This window comes from Platalea leucorodia (assembly GCF_965183815.1).
Source record: "Platalea leucorodia genome assembly, chromosome: 2".
Classification (NCBI taxonomy): Eukaryota; Metazoa; Chordata; class Aves; order Pelecaniformes; family Threskiornithidae; genus Platalea; species Platalea leucorodia.
The window spans coordinates 119,298,313-119,321,922 of NC_138824.1; the positions used below are offsets into that span (position 1 = coordinate 119,298,313).

The 23,610-nt window shown below is 44.3% G+C and overlaps 1 protein-coding gene across 1 annotated transcript in view; it reads right to left on the reverse strand.

Moving 5' to 3' along the window:
- Positions 1–2,109: 2,109 nt before the first annotated feature.
- Positions 2,110–23,610, reverse strand: part of CD96 (CD96 molecule) — a gene marked incomplete at its 3' end in the record, with an annotated part of 28,113 nt that continues 6,612 nt past the window's right edge. Inside the window, exons 3-15 of the mRNA XM_082304508.1 lie at positions 22,900–23,009; positions 21,193–21,415; positions 17,144–17,199; positions 14,776–14,866; positions 14,238–14,414; positions 12,939–12,992; positions 11,031–11,075; positions 10,050–10,124; positions 7,233–7,310; positions 5,278–5,358; positions 4,553–4,642; positions 3,281–3,404; positions 2,110–2,218 (exon numbers count right to left, since the gene is read on the reverse strand). Coding sequence (XP_082160634.1) covers positions 2,110–2,218; positions 3,281–3,404; positions 4,553–4,642; positions 5,278–5,358; positions 7,233–7,310; positions 10,050–10,124; positions 11,031–11,075; positions 12,939–12,992; positions 14,238–14,414; positions 14,776–14,866; positions 17,144–17,199; positions 21,193–21,415; positions 22,900–23,009 — 1,313 coding nt within the window. The remainder of the gene's footprint in view (positions 2,219–3,280; positions 3,405–4,552; positions 4,643–5,277; positions 5,359–7,232; positions 7,311–10,049; positions 10,125–11,030; positions 11,076–12,938; positions 12,993–14,237; positions 14,415–14,775; positions 14,867–17,143; positions 17,200–21,192; positions 21,416–22,899; positions 23,010–23,610) is intronic.

The window sequence follows — 23,610 nt, forward strand, 5'->3', positions numbered from 1 at the left end:
GGGGGGGGGATGAGGAAGACCCCCTGAGGAGGCTGAAGGTGCTCCTCGGCCAGGCGGGAGTCGCCTGGAGAGCTTTACGTTGCTGATCCAGATTTGTGGAAGCAGCAGCATCCTTCGGGGATGGACGGGTCAGGGACCGGGACAGAGCTCCTGGCAGCGCTCCTTGCAGTCTGGCTCCGTCAGCAGAGCGCGATGGCAAGCCCCAACGCTTTGCGAGGCGCCCTGCAACGCCTTAGTGTCGGAGGGAACATCTCTGACACGAAGCAACCGAGAGGATTAAAATATCTGAGATGATAACATAACCCTTCTTCCGCAGGTATGCTGCAGACATCCTCACCTAATGACGAGGAAGAAAGTCCTGGCTCTCCGCATCCCTCGGAATACAGCTATCCAGCTGGGTTTTTTTCTGATTTCTTTTTTTGAAGAACAAAAAGCTGCCTTCTTTTGCAGTGGCTGATAGTATGACAAAAGTTAAACTACTTTACTTCTACAAACCTATACGGACAAGAAATGCTTAAGTTAATATTGAGCCTTCTGTGCATGCAAAGTCTGTGTAGTTTTGTGGGAAGGAAAATGTTTTCTGCTGAGGACAGATGTTCTCTTGGTGATGGATTTAGAACTGCTTGTGCTATAAGGTAAATAACACTACCAACTACTTTAAAAAGGTCTGTCGAATCATTCTTTCCAGTAAGTAAGTCCTTCATTCATCTAAAGTCCCGGGAAATACAGTGCTCTGAACCCTGATACTCATTGACTGGTGTTTAGCAGTAAATGAGGCAAATCCCATTCCTAAATCAGAATACCAATTTTAAGCTTGCCATGATTGAATTTTAGTCGATTTGCATTAATTACAGAAATACCATTGTGGTAACAATACATTTTCAAACAAGCTTGGAGGGACAGTTTCTTGGCTGGCTGAAGGCAGCGTAAGACTGCGCTGCTGCCAAAAGCAGTGCTCCTGCTGCATCTCTTGTGCCTTGCATTAGTGATCACGCAGCTGCTGACCTGGCTGAGAACTGTGCAGCGGGTGGAGCTGATCCCACCCTCGGCACGGACATTTAGTCACTAGCGTCAATGCAGAGAAATACACAGCCCGGGTGGGATAGGGGTAAGTCTGGATCGTCCCTTCCACAGGCTTAAGCCACCTGGGAAACTGCCTCTGAGGTCTTGAAAAATGTGAAGACAGCAAATGACAGAAGCTCATTAAGAACAAAGGAGGATAAAATGATTACATTCCTTTTTTTCTTCACGTGTACCGTAAATATAATTTCAGAAAAGCAGGCTCAAGAGTAATTATTGTTTCAAAGGCACAGCACTTCCGAAGGGCTGGCACTTTCCACTATCTTTGGGGCCCTTAGTCACTTCAGTCCTTAAGTCTCTGGTCCACAGGTGGCTTGTAAATGAGCCCGAAGCCGACTCTTTCTCCTGACTTCAGCAGCAGCGACTGAGTCTTCTTCGTGAACACTTCCACCTGTTGGCACAGTCCCCTTCCATCTCACCAGCCCCTCCCCGTGATCCTGTGCTGCAACCCCGGTGATGACAGATGCAGACTATTTTCTTTCCATGTAAAGTGCTGATTATTTTTTGTTTAGTTTCACAGTGATTGATAGGAAATTATATATTGGGTCATATTAGTCAATATTTATACAGTAAAAAATAATAATTGTAAGAATGGCTCATGTAGGTATCACAAAGCTTGTGTTAAGCCAACGTTTCCCATGTAATCGTGGTGTCCATACGGCAGAGCTGTCATCTCTATACACTTAGTAAAACAAAAAGCTTCAACACTCTTCAGGCAGGCTGGCGGAGTGATGTGTTAATCTGCTCCCATTAACAAGACAGCAAATTCCCAGTTGATCACCCAATTCAAATTAAGCACGTGTAATCTTACGGTGACACTCACAACGGTGTTAACGTAATGCATACATAGAGATAGACGGGATGAAGTAAGTGTCCTCAGGAGTGCTCAGCTTCCAACATTAATGTCATTTAGGCACTCTGAATTTTAATAGGGGTCATTAACACCAAACTCCTGTAGTCACTGTTTTAAAGACAGAGCTTTTTAACTGTGTCAGTCTTCTGCGCACTGCGCAAGGGGTGTAGGCGATGTTACAGGTTTTCCAGTTCGTGGCAGGATGGGGGAGTCCCATCGGACTCCACCATGGAGGTGTACTTTATCGGAGGTGGCGGTGGCTTGAAAGATGGAGGTCTGTTCATACTGAAACAGAGGAGAAAAAACGTGCTGTCACACAAAAGCCGTATAAAAGACTGTTGTAAAATGTTCACAGGAGGAGGTAGATGGACACTAAATCATTATACGAGCACCTGACATTTGCTCTTACGTACCGCAACTTCCCTGTTTCTGTTCTACAGCCCCAGTGCACCTGCTGGTATTCATTTGGCTTTCTCAGCTTCCATCTCACAATTTTACTTTTTTCATGCTTCAAAAAAACAGATCGTGGTCCTGGTGAAGCATTCAAAACCCTCACAGAGATCTTTTGCTCACACAGCTCTCTGAAGGTATATTTAAAGACTCGTAAGGGTTTTTTTGTCACTTTATAGGCCAAGATAAAGAAAGAAAGGTCCTGTCCCAAATCAGTGAAAAAAGTCAATCCCATTTTTACTTTTGATATACAGGATTTGCAGTCCTGTTTCAAACGGGTTTTCTAGAACTGCAAATGATTCATAATCACCATGATTTTTCAAACATTTTAGTAATGTTAGTAAGATTAAAAATAATTGGCTCTTAGATACTGCTTTCATCAGTAGATCTCTGAGTGCTTTAGTAGGGAATTAAACTTTGGTAATAATTACAAACTCAATGCTTCTTTGACTGGGATTAAGTTTCAGGTAGCCTGCTTTCACATATATTATTCACAACTCAAATAGTCTGTATTGCCCTAGAAGTACAATTTCATTAAAACATGTCCTCAAGTAACCATGCAAAATGAGAGAGCAAAAGCACCTGGCAGGGAGGCTAATAGAAGTGGGGGGCTCTGGGGAAAAACTTGACTTGTATTCTTCCCTCACACCCTGAAGCTGCACTTTTTTTTAAAGTTTATTTTATAGATAACCCACAGAACAGATGAAAGGACTGAGAACGCTCCACATTTCATACCTCTGTATGAAAAAACAGCATTAGCGATCCATGTACTTAAAGGTCTTGTGCGGTGTGGGTAGTCTCAAATGAAAATGCATAAATCCGAAGAGCTGGGTTAGAGTTTGTGCTGTCCCCTGTGCCACCCCTCCCGCCCCCGCGATTCCCCTCCCTGGTACTTACATCTCTTTCTGGTACTGACACCATTTCCTGATGCCTAAAGCTATGAGAAAACTGCAGAAGAGGAGCAGGACGGCTACCACTGTTGGCCAGGGGAAGCGACTGGCTGTCGTGTTCCTCACGCCGCCTGGAAGGGACACACAAGACAGAGCTCAGCCCAGCGTCCTCGGGGAGGAGGGAAATCCCTGCTCTCTGCCTGTGGCTCACTGCTCCCCCAGGCACAGGACTGGTGACAACCCGGGCCCACATCAATACCGGACTGCCAGGTTCCCAGGCTGAGGATCCCAAACTCTGAGCATTGCAGCTCTAATTTGTGGATTTAAACCACTTTTGTTCTGACCGGGTTTGCAGGCTGATGTCAGCCACCCATCAGTTCACACGACAAGATTATTCAGGCACAACCCGGCAAGCATTTCATCCAAAAACCATCGGTTTTCTCTGTTCCCTCGAGAGCTTCTCCGAGAAGAGGAAGCATGGCATGGCATGGACCGGGCACAGCTGCCTGCCCCAGCCCTCCTTCCCGCCAGCTTATTTTTCATGCTGCTGACACCAAACCCTGCCAAAATGCCTGGCCAAGGGTGCAGTCGCCCTTTGGGGTGGGCTCTCGCTGGCGGCGCAGCATCCCCGCCTCGCCACAGCTGCCTCTCCCCATCGCGGTGCTGGGATCCCCCCACTGCCCTGTCCTGTGCAACCACCCTCAGGGGTGCTGGTGGCTGACAGAGGTGCCCTCGGGGTCCTGGCTGTGGGGAGGAAGGAAAGGAGGAACATGGTCCTCCTTCAGCCACTGCAGAGGATGCAGCCATAGGCTGGGTGCCAGAGAGGGCTGGAGCACAAGTGTCACCGGGCAATACCACCCCAGTGTCACCTCCCATTGTGCTGGCGTCACGACCCTTTGCAAGGTCAGTCCTACTGGCACGTCACCCAGCCTGGGCCTTAGCCACAGCGGCAGCCAGTGCCACGGCCGGGCACCAAGTCCACCACGCTGCAGGAGCCATGAGTGGCCCTTGGGGTGCGGGAGTGTGACCAGCCAAATTTTGCTCCTGGAAGAAAACATGCGCTGGGGTGTTGCTTGCAGAGGTAGGGAGAAAGCAGGAATGCCAAAAGCCTGTGAGAACCCGCAGTGTGGGGATGCAGCTGCCGTGACTCCGTCCCTTTCCCCTTTTTTGAAATTCCTTGGCCAAATTTACACAATGGTCCAGGTTTCGTGCTTCTCTACTTTTCTTGCTTACTGCAACGACATGCTGAAAGACGGAGATTTGTAAGATGGTGTCTCACCAGTACTATTGAGCAGACTGCTGGTAGTAAAGAAATCTTTCCCCTTGGTAACAGGAATTGTCTGGTCTGTGGTGCTGAAGGACCGGTTACCTAAAAGGATATGGGCATAGAACATTTTTAGTAACTTATTTGTTTTTTTCTTTTTTTTTAATGAAGGTTGTGTTCAGAAGCCGCCGTTATTCACTCTGCTGAGGACTGGAAATTAAATTCCAGAATTCAGGTGTCAGACTTCACTTGGGGGGACGCCTACATTTTTGGCATAAAACCCAGTGTTAGACAAAAAATATGCTTTTATCAAATTAAAGGGTAGTAAAAGAAAGAAAGACTATTAGAAAACATCTATTAAGACGTTCCAGCAAGCCAGCATTGAGCTGCACAGCAGTCTGGAAGAATGATAAGCTTTTTGCCTCTTTGATGGTAATGAAAAAGCTAAAGATACTAAGTGGCTTAGCAGCAACACAAAGAGTCTGCCTCTGCCATGACTGAGTGAAACCTCAGTCTCCTCTGTCAAGCACTGTGTCTGAACCACAAAAATCATATTTCATCTGTTTGTAGACAGATATATTCTCTTTCCTAATACAGCTAAGCTACCTACGTTTGAGATCAGTGCTGCCTAAGGATACATTCCTGTTTTTTTCTAGCCATCTCTATGTTTGCATCAAAATAATAGCTAAAATATGTGACTAGACAAGTGCACATCTTTTCAGAGCTGCCACGACACTTACGATGCGCCAGGGTTGTATTCTCAGAGGAGCGTGTGGCATTCCTGAGGCTTTGTGGGGATTCGGTGGTAGAATCGTTCAAATCTGGACAAAAAGAAATAATATCGTTCAATTATCTTACAAGCCTGTACATGACTGCTTCATTAGGTTTAACTGTGGCTATTTTATACCCTTTGCTTTTCTCTAATGCAAACAACAAATGAAATAACAGAGACACCTGAAAGCCTCTAGTATAATTGCTGATTTATAAATCCGAGAAAAAAAATCCATCGTTTAAATTATGTAAATGAGTAACCGGACAGAGCCAGGAAAATCTCTTTCTCATGTGATGCTTGTTCTGATTGAAATTGACCACTCAAGCATGTGTGTATATATGTATATATATATATGTATGTATTAAAAAGCCCTACCAAAATAAGTCCAATTTTAGGGCACTCTAAAAATTCACTGAGAGTTTTGGAGATTAATTCAATTCAGTTCTTCTTTTCTCCTTGTTTATCAGGTGTTTAATTTTACGGGGATAAGCATGGTAGATCTGGCGTTTTAAAAAGTTATATTAAAAAAAAGGACATACACTTAGAGATCCCGTAACAGTGCTCTCTATACAGCATGCCAGCGAGCACTACTTATTATTATTTACATAATGGCTTGAGTTAGAGCCTCAGAGGATTGAACTGATAAAGGTAATCCCTGTTGTAAGAGCCTGGTGGCCCTGGGAGGGCACAGGGGAACACACTGGTATGCCTCAGCGGGCGCGCCGGTGCCCGTGAGCTCTGAAATTGCCCTCAATTACAGCCGCCGGACTGAGGACCCTTGAAGGCCATGCCTCAGCTGGCGGTCAGGCAGGCACGGCTGTCGGGAAGCCGATGAGTGGTGCAACGCACGGTGCCTCCCGCAAATCGTAGCGTAATTCAGCATGCTTTTAGCAAAAATTGCAACCAGCAAGCTGTGCAAGAGCAGGATCGTGAAGCTTTAGAAGCTGTCACAAGGTTTCGGTCTAAACGCGCGGCTGTGGATCATACGCTGCTAAATAAACACCAGAGTGCTGCCAAATATATTCAGAAAATGGAAAGTGGCTGCTACATTTGCGCTTCAGCCGAAAGACGACTGCCATACAAATGCAGAAGTGCATTAACAGGTCCTGCCTGTTCTGAAAGCACAAAGACAAACCAAGATGTTAAAAAAGAAAATCATTTCTGGCTTTCTGCTGCTGAGCAGAGATTTTCTAAAGGGAAAGCTTTGTGAAAAAGGGTCCACCCCTAGGGGTTTTTTTATTGATTCATTGATCTTTAATGAGGCCGCCTTTCGATGTTCTATTAGCCCGCCTTTATTGCCCCACATTATCTCATGATTTCATTGCTGCTCTGTGATTTTATTTAGCTTCTCCAGTAATTTATTTCATCTATAAGCTACCCTCAGTACTCACTACATTTGCCTAGCAACTTTCTCAATTTTAATATTATTAAATTAAATATGTCTGATAAAACCAGGATACTCAAACGCTTTTTGTTCCTCTTTTGCTGTTGCAAATCCTTGACGGCTTGGAAGACTCAAGTCTTTATCTTCTAACTCAGTGCAACGCAGCAGGGGAATTGGTTCTGTGCAGTACTGAAAAGCTGGTACAGATTATACCACACGACTTCTGGCCTCTGCTCGGACACAACTTTTCCATCTTTAGTAATAATTTTTGCATAGCGATGTGATAACTATCAACTAGCAGCTGAAAATAAACACCGCAGAGCTAATGTTCTTGGCAAAGGCATCACAAACTGAAGACCACGTAGAGCTGAGTACTTGCTGCTATATTTTTTGCAAGGTACTCCAGGGCACTGTCGATTTGCAACCCGACACTTGCTGGGTTGGTGCCACATTTGCAGCACTTGTATTTAGCTACATTTAGGTACATAACTCCCCTGTTAACAGTCCTATGAAGCAAAGGAGATGCATCATCTACTCACATGCTGTTGTCAAACTCTCATTGAATGCTGGGGCACTGGTATAGCTTTTTGTCTCTGAGGTAGAAGTCGGTGCTCCTGCTGAAAAACACACAAGCCTGTAAAAATTGCTGTAGAGGACCCTATCACTCGTTCTTCATTTTCCCCTCTTTCTTCCCTGTTTCCTGACTAAAGAGGTCAAAGAGTTGTAACCTACTACCTGAGATGCTGGCTTCCCTCAGACAAGTACACAAAATTCTGTGTCTAGTCTGTCACAAGCTAGAAACTCAAGAGGAGTTTGGTGAGATGGATAAATAAACTTTGAGAAAACATATGGGGCATTTAAGCATGCATTTTTGGATTTTAACTGAGTTTCAGCTGAAACTCAATAGTTCTGAGTGCACTGGCTTGTTTTGACCTGAAGCCAATAGAGTGTGATGAGCAAATGTACATAAATCAGAATTTAAACAGGGTTTCACCAGCTCCAATGAGACAAAACTGTTTTCCATCTAGTGAAGAGAAATTTTGAAGAAGTCAGTGTACAGGAGTCACACCTGCATTGCCTGGCGCCAAATACCAACTTATTTAACATTTTCCTTTAATTTTTTTTCTGAAGTGCTAAGTATTCTAGAGCTGAACTAGCTATTTATCTGATATTCAAACACAGACAGATGGTGGTTAGCAAGTAGACCTCTATTTTCCCAAGAGGACTATTTCACATTTACTAAAAAGAGTCCCTCTTTCCTAACACCTGTCTCATTTTTGGAAAAGTACCATTAAGCCATCTGAACAAACCTGAAAAGGTGAAATGCAGCTGTAAACCCAGCTCTCAAAGCCTGAGCATCTCTGGGCTCAGAGATGGAGCTATCGTGGAAGCTAAGCAAAGACCAGGCTGCAGTTTTAACAACAGCCTTGGTTTTCTCTCCCCTCCTCCTTCTCCTGTCTATATCTGTGCACTCTTTTCCCAGCTGTCTCTTGGATTTTCATTAAAAACTTGCAAAATAACAGGAACTGAATCAACCCCCTTTTTACAATGGCAGATTTGGCGTCCTGACTTGGCTGTAGCCCAACTGATCTGCTCAAGAAGTTGATGGTGGCACCGGTGTGGGAACCAGCAGCGGGTCAGAGAGGAGAAGCAGTAACCCATGGTCAGCACACCATGACTGCCACACGTCAGGGGCATTGGTAAAAAAGCAGATGTTTATTGGGCTGTTTACAGAAGAGAAATGGCTCAGCTCTGGCTTACAGTATGACTTTGACCTCATACTTCCTCAACCAGTGAAGAAGTATAATCCAGTGAGGAGAATCCTCTCTGGTCACATTGTGTATTTATAGCCTTTGTCATGAAATTGTTTATTGGGACAGAAGGGCTTTCAGTCCACTTGGACAAGCGCTTTGCTGCCCCACTGTCAGCCAGGCTGGGCAAGTCTCTCTACTTCGGGGATGCGGAAGGCAGTCTGAGAAGCAGCAAACTTCAATTTCAGTGCGGCTGCAATCTGCGTTTCTGCCCTGGCATATCTTGGTCTAGCCTCTTCATGCCCCAGGGCCTTACATTAAGTGATTCAGCTCCCAGCCAGCACTCTGCTGGGGCAGGACGAAGCCTTGTGTTCAGTGTCTTCCTCCAGCATTACCCCACACGCTGCTCAGCGCATTACTCGTGCATCTCTGGGTAAATACTGCTAAAGTGTAATATAGGTTACTTTAAGTGAAGACTGCAGGATTGAATTGCACAGCTTAAGGAGGACGTTCAGTGCCCCACAGGTTGGTGAAAGTTAGTCTGTTGCAATTGATTTTTTTTGTTTGGGAGAACAAGGCTGCCACAAACATCAAGGGCCAAATTCACACTTGCCAGCTGCTGCCTCAATGGTGGATCATTTCCGAGCCAAAGCTTTGGTGATGCTATGGAGAGGAAGATAGTGTTTGACAACAACTTGCCACATCGCCTCTTCCTCTTGCTGCCTGCGCTGCTGTTTCTCATGGGCTGTCTTGTCTGCGAAATAGGAGCGTGTGCCATGCCTGCATTTATTCAGGCCACGTGGCAGCAAGTGCACACCTTGCTGCCAGTGAGGGCAGCCCCAACACCCTTCTAACTGCTGCTTAAAACCTACCAGTCCTACAGGGATCAACAGCTGGGCTTCAAAATGGAAGGAGGCTTTAAAGAAAAAAGCATTTGCAGACAGGCTGTGCTGCAAGAAAATGCACTCTGCTGGGCCTGGCGGGCATCAACCCTTTATTTTGGGATCAGAAAGCAGGAGGTTCACAGCTTCACCTGCTCTCGATTCAGGCTGCTGCTGCACTGCCAAGTGCATGCCAGCCGCTGGTGCACGTACCTCTCCCCGGGGAAGCGAGGTTAAACCGCTCTAAGTGAGTCACCCTGCCCTCCACTGGCCCCCGTGCCACCAGCCCCGGGAAGAAATCACTGAGTTGAGTCATCTGCTGTAAATATTTTGTTTATCGGTGCTTTGTATTTGTACTCTTGTACTCTAATGTTTGGATTGCACTTTTTCTATCACTCATCTCTAATGTCACTCTATTTCTGTATGGTATTTCATTAAAGAAATACAAGGAATAAGTATTGTAAAGGTATATACTCGATGTCTATTCACTGGCTGAAACTAATGCATCTATCCTGAATGGAGCATTAAAAAAGATGAAACCGACAGCATTTTCGCATATATTTATTTTTGAACTGTGGAATTCCTAGGGTGTAAGCACTAGGAAAAGGGCTTCAGTGGACATTAAATAGTTTGCTACAAAAAATTCAAGATAGTTATTGTGTTTACATATCTTTCTCGTACGTCTATGAAACAATACAAGAAACATTTTGGCTGAATTGATTACCTTGTGTCGTGGAAGCAGGAGGCAAGCTTGTTTGACTTTTGAAATCTAGAGAGGCCAAAGGTGTTGACTGATGCTCTTGAGACAAACAGATTAAACGGTATCACATTTAGTTGATAGGATCTTTTAAAAATAATATTAATAAATCATAAAACAACCTGTATCAAAGAGCTTGCAGTAGCTGTTGGGTTAACGCAGACTCTGCGGCAGAAATCCCATTATCAGAGTTAAAGTTAAATGCTCAAAACACCCCACAAATTTGAGGAGCAACCAGAGATGGCTGACTTTATTAAGGCAGACCCTCTCACGTGGGCTAGCTGTGTGAGTTATTTATTTACGTTTTTGTACACAGGGTTCAATTTAACTGCTGTGGGGTGGATTATGCACTTGGTGGTGGTGCCTCCCCACCTAGCCAGGGCCGTGCCAGAAATGGTTCTGACAACACGCAGCAGCCGTATAAGCCCAGGAGATCACCTACTCTTCCGCATTTTCCTCTCAATTGCTGAAGATATAGTTTAATATAGTTATCCATATGCACGCTCTGGTAAAGCAGTAGTATTTATCTTATATCATTAATGAATGGGAATGATGTGCTACTGTTGGGTCAAGGAAAAGCAGTGGTTTTAACTTATTTATCGCATGCACATCACTGTCATAATAGGACAAATTTATTCATAGTTGTATAGGGCATTTTATTCCATTTTATAAAAAGGCATAAGAATAATATATGACATTCAGCATGCCATTTTACATGCTGTCCTAACATGACACTTTTAGCAGGATTTGTGTCAGATCTCTTCTTGGGTAACTTCATAGCTTGCAAATTCCCATCCAGCAGCACACAGGTACCATCAGTACCAGAGCTCACTGACCTTTCCCTGCACGTCTCCGGCTCTGTGTACATGACATTTAAGCACAGGTCGAGCAGAGATCATACATCTACTGACTGAGTAATAAAAAAGGCTTTTTTTTTTTCCCCCTTACCTGACGTAGTCATGACAGCTGATGGAAGTGCTGAATTTCCAAGGTCTATAACAAATCAAAGCAAACACTTTTACTCAGGGTGAGAAAGGTGTTTATTCTGCTATAGAAAAGTGGGTCATTCAAGGGTTCAAGAGTGAGAAAGGGTGCATTACACTTAATTTCCAAATAATCTTTCAATGCACAACCCAACCAAGTGGTCCAGCAAAAAACAAAGAAGCACCTGAGGTAACTGTCCTGTGAAATCCCTAGGGAAACAAAGGCTTGGGGGAAAAAGGTTTGGAGCCCCAGGCACCTCCAGTCTGCACCTCAACTCAAAAAGCAGAAGTGAATTACTTGGGTTTATCCCATACAAACAGAGGCATCTTATTGGCACGCAGGTTGAAATAAGATATATGACCCAGCGGTGGCACCTGCATAGCTCCATCCATGAGGCATTTCAGAGACTGCAACCCTGACAGGAAATTTCAGGGACACTTTGCACTGAAAAGTGCTTTCCAAGTCCTCAAAGAAGGGGAGAGAGAGTGATTTAGTCCTTGTAATTAAAGGACTGTTAACCAGCCGGCCAAGCACAGCAGAGACACTGTCCTGCCCCAGCAGTATTTACATCCTAAGTAAAAGTTATCTCACTTTTTTTTTTTTGGCCAGGAGGTGAGGCAAAGTACCCCCTGAGTAGGTTAGGAGGAAGGATTAAATCTCCCCAAAGGGCTCCATGAAGGAGGTGAACTATGAAAGCCTGCACACCTCAATAAAAAATGTGTCTGGGAGGGCAGCCCAAGTACCTCTGTGTGGCCAGGCATGTTGGGAGGGTGCTGGACAGGGACTGACCCTCTGCAGGCAGGATTTTAGCATAAGTAGATAATCATCAACTCTCCAGCTGCTTTCTTTTGCAAGCATTTGTACCTTCTTTGACTGTTTTGAGTGTTGCTCTTCCATTTGCACTTCATTTTAGCCTCACCTGTGCTAACAGGGATTTCGCAGTAGCTGGCTAACATAAGAGGATCCCTTACCAAAGACGCCGTGGGTCTAAAACCAGGGTAGTGGGGCACCTCGAGGTGTGCCCAGCTCCCAGAACGTTACTGCAGAGTGTGCAAGGCAAAGCAGGGTGGTGACCTGACGCAAGCTGCAGGGGCTGCTTTGAGAGATCACCTTGCAGAGGCCAGCAGAGGACAAAGCCTCTCTCTCAGGGACCCTGGGTACCTGGGATGGCTTTCTTGTGTCCAATAGGGTATTGGCTGAACTCCCAGGGTCTGCCTCAACCTGCACTCGCAGAAGCAAGCTTGCACAGAAAGACACACTTCTTTCCATGCCATATGTCTACAGCATTTATTGGACATGGTCATGTAACCCACCACTTAAAATGCAGCTGCCTCCTGTGTGGAGCAGAGCAAGCCGCCCCAGGAGAGGTGTCTCCAAAGAGCTTCAGCTAAGGTGTGGAGGGAACGATTTATCTGTCTGCAATAAACTGATAATAAGACAAACTTGCAGGGACAGAGTGCGGATTTACCAAATTTACACAAATTAAGAAACATCCCATCAGTTCTATAATTAGGCAAAAGTGTTGAGGATCTTGGCTATGTACTTAAGCAGAAGGTAGAACTGTTAGCAGGCTGTTATTTTTAATTATCAGTTCAGTGCTGAAAGAGCTATATTCGAATGCCAGCTGAAGCATCAGAAATAACATTAAGTGCTCCTCAAGGCTGGAGTTTAATTATGCTTGGGCTTAATTATGATAGATTACATCACCAAAATATCTGTTTATTGTATTTTCTTTGAAGTCATAGCTGCAGAAAGGGGTACCTTGCCACCCATCCAGAAACAAGTTTGCAAAACCATTTCTCCATTCTTTAGGAATTTACAGATGCACCTCTAACATAACCCAAGTTTATTTCATTCGCTAATTTATACTACCTTCTGAAGCCATGGTGGTAAAAGCTTTGGATGAGGCTTCATTGGACTTATTGTCTGTGAAGAAAAAAAAAAAAAAAACCCAAAGGTAAAATCCGTTCTTAAAAGTAGTTGGGCTTTTGTTATAAAGGCTGAAAATTTATTTGGGGGTTTGTGTCATACTGAGCATTAGTATGGCACCTTCATAGAACACAGCTGAGAATTAATTTAATTTTTTCCTTTCTGTCACATATAAATACATTAACATTTTTATACAGAGTGGATCTATCTTAACATCAGTATACCCTGCAGGCAAGAATGTAGACTTCTTTAATTGATGGCTCTCCAATTTGAATACATTTCTACAAAACTGCAAATTGGGTGAAATGAGTCATTTTGGAGAAAAATGATCATTTATCTCCCTTCCCTCTGAAGCTATATTTCCAGGGGAGTAAGCTCTGGCTTTTGATGTAGTCTTTCTTTGTGGAAAAACATAGCAACAAGCATATCCACAGCCACGAGTGAACACAGTTGACTTGCAAGTAGTTACCACAGTACATGACGTGCCCCTGGAGGTTGCCAAGGGGCAGCAGTTCAGTTGTACTATCTGTGCAGCAAGGAGTAGAAAAACCAGGTGTAACTGTGCATTTGCACCTGGAGACGAGGCATGCACAAGAGAGTGCTAAAGGGAATCAGCCTGCCCTTCTCACCAGCCATCCTGCATCCTCAGAAATGCCATAAACCTCTGGACTGCCACATCTCCTGCTTTCACCAACTGTTTGAGATGGTAGTACTTCCCCACACTTCCCTAGTCATGTAGCTAATTCTTACAGTATGGGTTATAGGGGAGGTTCTCCATTGCCCAAAGTGATGCAACTGTTTTAAAGGCCTTTTGCAGGTTTCACTGAAGATGTACAACGTATCCCTAACTCTGTGGGTTTGATTTTCCACAGAGCTTTGTTGCACACATGCAGACTTTCTGCCAGGAGTGTTCAGTGAGAAACACATGATTATAATAGCTCACTGGTGCCATGTGGCTAAGCTAGTGTATTTTTGGGTATGGGAATTGCAGCAAGATACTGCCTAAACAAACAGCAAGCATCTTATGTTTGTGCAGAAGTTTCTTAGCTCATTTAGAGTCTTGAGCAAAGACTTGAGCTAAAAAACCTGCCAGAAAGTTCAAGCTGTGTGATGAACTTGTATAAAAAAAAAAAACTTCCATACACTTGGCATTTCTTCACTATTTTAAATAACAGAGAATACGTGTGTTCAATGTTCTTAACATTGTACATTTGAGATGCATCTTATCTATGAAAAACCTACCGAGGGAAACAAGTATTTCTTCTGATGAAATATTCCACGTTTCATTCCCAAAAGAGGAAAACAGACATGCACATGAGAACGTCTTATGTGTCTGGTGGGTCCCTTGCAACATTAGCGTTGATCTCAGATGATAGAAACCTTCGCTGTCTTGTGAGTCTTCTTGTTCAACAGACATTTCTTGGGGAAAGAAAAAAAAAGAAAAACTGCAAGACCCTCTCATTACACTCCAAACTATAAATCAGAGCTGCGCAAAATATTGCTACTGAAAAGCAAGCTCATATGGCTGCAGGTTTCTTTGCTGAGCCACTATCAAAGAATTGGCAAGAACAGCGCAGTTATGCCAAGCCATTGTTCCCATCACTGGCAATTGCAGGGGGCGGTGGTCACAGCTGTTCGCCAGCTGTTCCCTTTGAGGAGGTCTGATCCTCCCCTTCACCCCCATGGACACCTACAGGCTCCTCACAGTAGGAGGGGATGAGAAACCATCGCTTTTCTTGGGAAACACTTCTACAGCTGCACCACTGTCTGGTTGCATTACCTCCAGGCTGCTCCGTCAGGCTTGTTCTGTCCACGTACCACAGGAGGCTCGGCTTGGGAAATGCTTTCCTCACGACGCAGCTCACGTTAGGCTATGGGGCAGTAAAAACCAGTCGTTAGCCTCTGGCATTTCTCACCTGGCTGCAGGCTTCCAAAATCCCTTACAGAGCTTATTTACTCACCATCCCACTTGGGAAGGAAGTGCTCGCTTCCTCTTTATTGCATTTGTTTCCCCCCAGGTTTTCTGGGTGGAGACACTATTGACTGAGAGCCCAGGGACACTCCCATCACCCTGGGCCAGGTGTGGGGTGATGGGGCTCCAACACCCTCCAGTCCTGTGCCATGGTAAGGTGAGCCCCCACACACTCCCGCCCCCAGCCCAGCACCTTGGGGGCAAACACCCACATGGAGAAACATGTGTGTGGGGACAATGAGACATCTCCTGATTGCTACATAAATCCTTCCTTCGTTAGGCAGAGAAGGAGGCAAATCCCATGAAAAAGACAGCCTAGCACAATGATATCTTGAATATAAAAAATCAGCTACCTTTGTAGAGGGCATGATATGTAAGAGGTTCCCAGAAGTCACAAGGAATTCCATGCTTTAGGTGCAGTAGTCCTGGCTGTATGCCAGTTGCTCCAAAAGTCTGTATTTGTTTATTTATATTATTTATTATTATTATATTTATTTATTTATATTTAATTACTCATCAAGCAATAGATAGGAAGGACTGGAGGGATCTCAAAATCAAGGCTGGATGACGGGTTGGGCACTAGCAGGATGGGAAGATCTCATCCTCATGCTGCCTAGGTGTTCCCAATTACATTTACTTAGCAGCTTATGGCATTAAGAGAAATTGACTTGTCTGTTTAAAAAAAGAAAAAAGGAAAAAAGCATGTGCTACTCATGCAGGACAAAGCCCTCTTTCTCCCACTTTGGAAGAAACTGGTTCACACATTTAATTGAAAGCAAGCTTGATGCATTGCAGCCAGCAGAAGTCAATCATTCAGTATGAAGACTGAAGCTACCCAGCTGAAACTCTTTCCTTGCCATAGTAAATAACCTCTGAACTCGCAGTGTAATTTCTTTCCCCTTTTTTCTCTTCATTATTCCCTTATTTTTCAGCCACCTTTCGTTCATAATATTTTTATACATGCTTCCTATGAAGAAATAAAAATCTGACATCCAAAGTAGATTTAAGCCCTGCGAGAAAGGGTGGAAAAGAGAAGGAAAGGCATCAGTGTTTGCTTGGAGGTGAAGAACAGACAGAGGCTCTTGGAAGAGCTTCCGTTGCCCAGTCCCATGATAGCAGCACCCCTTGCTCTGCTCAGCAGGACAGCGCAGGCAAAGGCCTGCGATGTCCAACACCACACCTGGAAATAGGCCACCAGGAAAATGGTGGTTTTGCAGAACCAACTGACTCATGGCTTGTCTGACAACAGGTGGATACAGTTAATACAAGGTTCTGCCTGCCCACAAGTGCTGTTTCCAAGGAAAACTTTCTTTATTTGGGATGTTCACAGATCAAAAGCTTCAACCTGGATGGATGCAACAGGAAGAAAAGTGTCATAGCTAGTAGCCAGAGTGGCTTGCTAGGCAGACATATGGGCCACAAATATGTTTTATGCCAAGTATGGCCAGTGCAGTACAGCAGACTTTCCTTTTAGGTTTTGCCATCGCCAAGCAGGTGGTGAAACAAAGGCCCCGCAACACATGTTTAAGTGCTCAGCAATAAACAGGCACCCTCAGACTTAGATCCAGTCCCTCCATCAGCATCTGATTGCTCCAGCTGAGTTCTGCTTGGAGCATGACACATTACACCTGACAAGATCATCACCTTTCTATCGACACACCAGACCACGTCGGTGCCCCACGCAGCGCTCCCACAGCACCTGCTCCTCCCTGTCCCCCGGGGGGTTGTGTGGCAGGCGGGGGCTGCCGCTGCCTACCCCCTCACAGCAGCGTCCCGGTAGCGGGTGGCCTTCTTCAGAGAGGGATTTTATGCAATGTGGAGAGGGCAACTCAATGCTGCTGGGTGGTAGCCAGCAGATGGAGAAGGAAAAGGAGCATTGCAGTCCCCTGCAACACCACCAAGAGCTGATGCAAAATCAGATTTTGCCCAAACCACGGAGAAGCCCTTAGCTAGCTCCAGTTTGTGCTCACTGAAGCAGCTCACTGCTGCGGGGATGGAAATCGCTCAGAAGAAAGGGTACGAACGGCTGACATTAACTCATTGGCCTGCTTGTTGCCCTGTGAGGTCGGTCAGATTGGAGGTCCCGCCTGTGTCTGATTCAGCTTAGCCTGCCTGGCCCTGCTGGGGTGGCACGGTGATGGTCATGGGCATTACTGGTTGCTCCAAAATTGCTCACCTTCTGCAAGGTGCCAGCTGAGCCCTCTTGCAGGCTAATGGAGATCTCAGGGTAGGCTGGAAAGCAAACAGAAATGTATTAGTCAAATGGATACTGAAGGTCACAGTAACAGTTTCTAATGAGACTTAACAGCCTTGTTTCATAAAAAGAGAGAAAATGAAATCCTACATCCACCCACACACCTAGCAAGATAAAAGCTTGCACAGCTCCGATTTAAGGTCAAGGAAGTGGTTTACAAGCATCTGTCAGCAGCTACTACCACAAGATCCGTGATGTGTTTCACTGCCTATCTAAACTACTCTTGGGTGGCTTTGCTGGAGAAGCGAGCGCAAACCATCTTGCAGCCATGGCTCCAGCAGCAAAGCCACCCTTCCATGGCCTGCTGAAATAAAACTGCCCAGTTGTTGGTTCCTCCAGGTGTTTGCCAAAGTCATATACAAAGGCTTTAGCCATTTTAGCCATTTTAGCCAAAAATGTTGCTTGGTTTTGGGTACCAACTCTCCACACACTGTCGCCTGGGCAGAGGTGTGACGGTGTCACACCACAGATGCTTCCTGCCTTGCCAGGAAACCCAAAGCTCACCTTCACATCAGAGCAGTGGGTCTCTGATGACAACATCCATAAGAAATGGAAAAAGTGTTTTCGCAGCATTTTGGTTCTAGGCACGGCTGACTATATATAAGAGCTATGAGATACCGTAAGGCTCTCTAAGTTGGCATTTCTAAATTAGCCATTGGGATCACTGGTTTGCAGTAATATTAACTGACTTGTTAAGTAAGGACTGTTGAAACTGTGCTAATATATAGCAAATCCCAAAAGCCTTGGATAAATTGTGCTTCTGGCCCTTTCTGAGCCTTAAAACTGGACTGGAAACAAGTGCAGCCCCTGGATGGCTTAGGAGATCTGTAGTTCTTTCTCTTTCCCACCTAAACCTCACTCTAATCTCTACCATTAAGATAATTTTCTTTTCTTTTTTTTTTTTCCCCTAACCCTGTTAACTGATATAGAGTCACCTCAGTTCACTGCATTCCCTTCTGAGGTGAACTGATCAAGTTTCCCTGTTGTTTTATATAGTGAATCCATCAAGGACTCTCCCACCTTCTTTTTTTTTTAATTTCCATTTTTTTTTAATTTCCATCCTTTTTTTTTTTTTTTTAATTTCCATAACTGCCTAGCGTTACTGATGGATTATGCCTGGGAGTGACCTATATTTAATTATCATGGCCTTATAGTTTTCCGGACTTAGGGTACTTTTTGGGTGGAATTTCCTTTTTTTCTTTTTTTGTAAATTCTTCCTATCAGAAAATGAATGTCTCAAGATTTCACCCTTGTTTCTGCCTTGCCAAAACTGTACAGATTGTAGTGGGGCTGGCAGAAGACAACCATACTTTTACAGATATAAGAAAAAGGCTGGTAAACTGGATCTTCTAATCGCAGCTAAAAGTTGGCTGGGAGACTACGTAACATCTAGTCTAGTGCCTGCTCTTCCTTTTGTTTTTTGATGAGAATGGGTATGCTTTTCCACATCTGTATTGGATGTTGTCCTCTGCTTTCTCAGAAGACATGTTTGCTGAGTAACTATTCTGGCAGGCAGCTTTCAAGCACAGCTCTGACTGACCTAATAGATCTTTTCCATTTAACATCTCAGCCCCTGTTAACACGCTGACATTCATTTGTCTTGCTAGGATATTTACCAATGTTTTGGGTCTAGCACAAATTCAATATTTAGATAGCAGTTTCTGCTGCTGAGCTTTTACTCTTACAAAAAGGAGAAATCAATATTTGGCAAAGTTAGACGTGAAAAGGCCATATATTTTCTCAGAAACTTGTATCTAAAAGAACTCTGTTCTAGAAAAGAAATATTTTAAAGCATTTCAGTCCAAATGTACCCTCTTAAAAAAACCTCTCTCGATTGAATGTCTGCTTTTACTCAACCTATCAAGACTCTCAACTTCATTGAGAGACTTGTTCATGCCTTCCCCATCCTCTCCTGCCCAGCTCTCAGTCACACTCAGGCCACCTAAAGCATCTCCCCAGGTTTCAGTTGGCCTTGGTTCTCTAGCTATATCCTTTCTAATGGCCAGGACAACAGACATAACAAATATAATGTGCTGTTGACATTGCATATGCTTACTATCATGCTTTAGATCCTGCCCTGGCCATTTGAGGCTGGGTCTACCTGCTAGGATGTAAGTGTTCATTTCTTCATTCCCTGGTCAGCTTTGGCACAAGGAACAACAGAGTTGCTGTCATCTGAAGTGGCTGTTTGTCTGTCCCCAAATGGCAACTGGAGATTGCTGGATTATTCTGGCCACTGTCCCTGCCTGTTCTCTGCCAGCTCCTGCTCTGCCAGTGCGTGGGTGTGTGGGTTGGCACAGGGGCAGCTCTGGACCATCTACTCTCAGTCTCCCAGCCCGCTGCAGCACAAGAGAGGTAAACAGAGAAAAGCTGGTAGGATGCAATCGTAAGCAGTGTGACTTCAATGAATGGTAACAGAAAAAAGTGAGACAGCATGCAAAATAGTTATTTTACCTGCAAAACATCAGATGTGAAAGGGCTAAGAGCACAAAAATGCAGTTCCCCCAAGATCTGGACTCTATTGGCCTGAGGTCTGAGAGACCTTCCTCAGCACCCACCACAAACCAGCTCTCAAGGAGCCCCTCCACCTAACGCTGCCCTCAGGACGCTTGCAAGAGAGGCTGATGGCACAGCACCCCAGTCCAAAGCCAGCCGGCCCTTACTGGGAGCATCACAGGCTGTTCATCACCAAGGGCCATGGTTGCTTTCGCTTGTTTGCCTCTCTTCCCTGTTGTACTAATATGCTGATGAGGGTGCACGCATAAGACAACTACACAGGACACAGTAATTCACAGAATAAGCCAAATAAAGCAACCTCTTAGGCTAACATACACAAACCAAGGTGAGAGCATCAGCAGGGACGGAGGGGAGGGAGAGTTCAAGTATGTTAGTACACTTGAATGATTACCCAGGTAACACTGTAGCTATTTGACAAATGTTGTTTTTTAAAAGTAAGACCCATGTCCGAATCATGCAAACGCAAGAGGAAATTTCAGATCATTAACTTCTATTTTTATTTCTCTTGCGTCAGTGACCAACAGCCCCAAATGCAGGTTTTGCTTTATATTTTTTTGTCTTTTTTCTGCTCCCTGTTGAATCTTTCTTTGCATTCAGAGCACCATCCTCTCATGGCCGTGCCATCCCTGAGCTGCAGGCTTCCTCAGGCAAGCAGCTACTGTCAAGGGACTGTTGAAAGACCCACGGTTTAACTCATTCATTTTAGAAGCAGTGGAAATATGTTTTCCAGACCCACTGCTCTATAAGCAGAAAATACAGCCCGGTTTTCAGTGGGCAGTATCGCTCCTATTCGGTTGTACCTCAGCGATTGTAGGGTAGTTCCTAAGCCACTAGAAAGGGAACAGAGCAAGTAACTAAAGATGGGAAGGCTTCCAGCATGAAATGCTAGCCCACACGTTTGTGGTACATGGGCCCTGCCACTCCTGACCAGTTTGAGACCCCTAGGCAGGACCTCCTTTTCAGAACCAGAGCCTTTGGCAGCAGTTGAACATCACATGCCTTCAAGGATGTAACTTTATGACGGTAGTTTCAAACCTCTTTAGCTGCTTCCTGAATTTTGGCCATGATTGCCTAACCACAGGCAGCACGGTCATTTTGTAACCAGGGCACAAAGATCTTGATGACGGAGGTGCTTGCCTGTAACCCGCAAAGTGCCAACAATAAGCTTACACATCAGGGTGAGAGAGTGGCAACGTGCATGCCGGTGGTGTTGATATATGCACAATGGATCTACTGTTTTTGATGCCAGAAATTGAAGGAATGGCCTCAAATTCTTCCTAAGAACTATGGGGTGATTTACTAACATTTAAACTCATTGCAGCTGAAAAAAATACAATGTAAATAAGTATATATAAAAAAGCCCAGTGTATTTCAAAAGATATTGCCTTCAGAACCAGACAGGAGTGTTACCTTTCCAAATGCAAGTAAGTGGGCAGTTGGCATAAGCCCCTTACCGAATACTCTCACGGTGGTGCTGCTCTTCTGGACTCTCTCCGGGTGGTACAGCACGTGGCAGGAAAACACCCTGCCATCATCCATGATTTTGGTGGGGAAAATCTTTAGAGCATTATTCAAACCCAGGCGGACTCTTTGCCTGTACAGGGCGCTGCCATTCCTGTACACTGCAGGACGGGAGGGCTCCTTGGTCACAAGTTCCTCTTTCCTGCCGTTTTTCCCCTGTGAAAAGAGCAACCCATACAACATGTGAAGACCAGACACCTCCCCAAATATTTTTGTAGACCAGCTCTATTCCCACTATGAAAATCTTCCCTCTCACCCCTAGCATTGTGTAGTAGTAAGTGGATATTGGCAACATCTATTTTTTTCCAAATACATTCTCTCCCAGAACTTCAAAACCAACAGCGGTCATCATCTTACCAATAAACTATGGAGTAAATAGCTGTGTCTTGTGAGTCCTGATCTCTGTAGCCTGCAGAGAGGGCAACAGAGCTGCTTTCTCACTGCAGCAATCTTTAAGTTATGCTGAACATCTCATACATATTAAATACGACTGACATTCCAAGAAAATCCTTGCTCTTTTAGATTTTAAATAGCGAGAACCTGATAATAATCGCTAAAAGTCATCTCTTAATGCCCGTGTGCCAGCCACCCTCAGATATAGGTGCAGCCAGCACTTACTGGACATCTGTGCCTCCGTACATATTTGCGAGCTACACTCCGAATGACGCATGGCGACCCACATATGTCATTGTGCTGACCTTTGGGGTTTTTTTCTTCCCCTTCCTCTGCTACTTCTTAGAGTGAACTAGCAACACTAAAAAGTAGTAAGGAGAAGGATGTTCCCTACAAAAATTTTAAGACTTTTAATATTAAGAATGCACTGCGAAGAGGGGATCAAAATAGATGAGCTGGGACAAAAGACTAAAAAACCTAAAATATTTGAAAAATCACCTTTAGAAAACCCTCAACAGTTACAGCTCCTCAGTGACAATAGATAGAAATTAACAGGCAAATCTCAAGGATGCTGCTGGCTGATACCTTTCTCTACAGACTGAAATTAATGCTAAATGGTTACACTAAAACATGCATACAAATATTTATCCAGAAAGTGAGAGGCAGTACAAAAATCTAACAAGCTTTATATCTTGCAGCAAATTGCTTAAAAATAGTTTTTATGTGGTTAGCTAGATAACTGGGTTTGCCTGTCTTCGACGTGCGTCTTTGACACAGAGGTTAACAAAACCAGAAACATTACAGTCAGCCCCCTTTTTTTTTTTCCTGTTTCAAAGCAGCCTGATATCTCACTACCATACGCAGTAACTGTGTATTTTTCAGAGATATTGAAGCTTCGCTACAGCAAAAATCCCCAAGAGATCCAATGCAAGGAATATTTTAGCTCTGTTACATTTGCTAAGTTCTTTGCTGCTTTCCACAGACCTGCTCTACATGTAGTCCTGAAAAATTAAAAGCAATTAAGATGGAATTTTCCCTCTTTGTTTCTTTAACAGCTATAGTTTGTGATGTCTATGTTGCACAACCATGTTTGCACTTTTTCCCTTTGTTATCACAGTCCAACACAACCGATACCTTTTTTTTAGCAGATTCTGCAGGACACAGTAAAGTCTAATATTTCTATTTCAGTCTGCAAAAATACCCTGTAGTTCCTTCTGAAATTTATACCTGAGATGAAAAATACTTACCACTAGCCATTTCAAAGGATAATTGGACAAATTTTCTGAGGTCGTGTCCTCAAGGCATGGAATTTCTAAAGTCTGGTTTAACCGCGCTTCCTTCACGTGGTGCTGCTCCTCTTTTGTCATTGCAACAACAACAACAACAAAAAGCCCAGAAAGGAAAATCAGAAACATCGTGGTCATTGTGCCTTAAAAACCAATGCTGACTAGTCTTCTGTTCAAGGAACAGGAACTTTTTTTGGTTAGAAGGGAACTGTAATTTTCAACCATTAGCCATAGACCCATTTTTTAAGTGAAAGCCCTGCATCTGATTCCAGATGCAGTTTCCTGACTCTAATTCATGGCTTTACCTGAGTTTTTGGGCAATTCATAAAAACCTTTGCTTAACTGCAGGATCAAGATGTCTCCGTTTAGAGCTGAGAATAATTTGAAGATTCAGTTTTTCTCTTACTTTTTTTTCCTGCGGCAATAAACCTTCACATCAATTTTGTGCACCTGTATTTCCTTTCCTCTGAAGATATCTGCAGACCGTTTTTCACTAAGCAAGGTGTTCAGCATGTCAGGCAGGTTAAGATTAACCCCACTTTTCATTGTAAGTGCTCCTTTTATTATTCTCCAACCTTCCCGCTACCAGAAGTGGAGAACTTGTCATTCTTTCCTTTGTCATCTATTTAAAAAAGCATTTCAGCATGTCCTGCCCTACCCATTCCCAGTCCA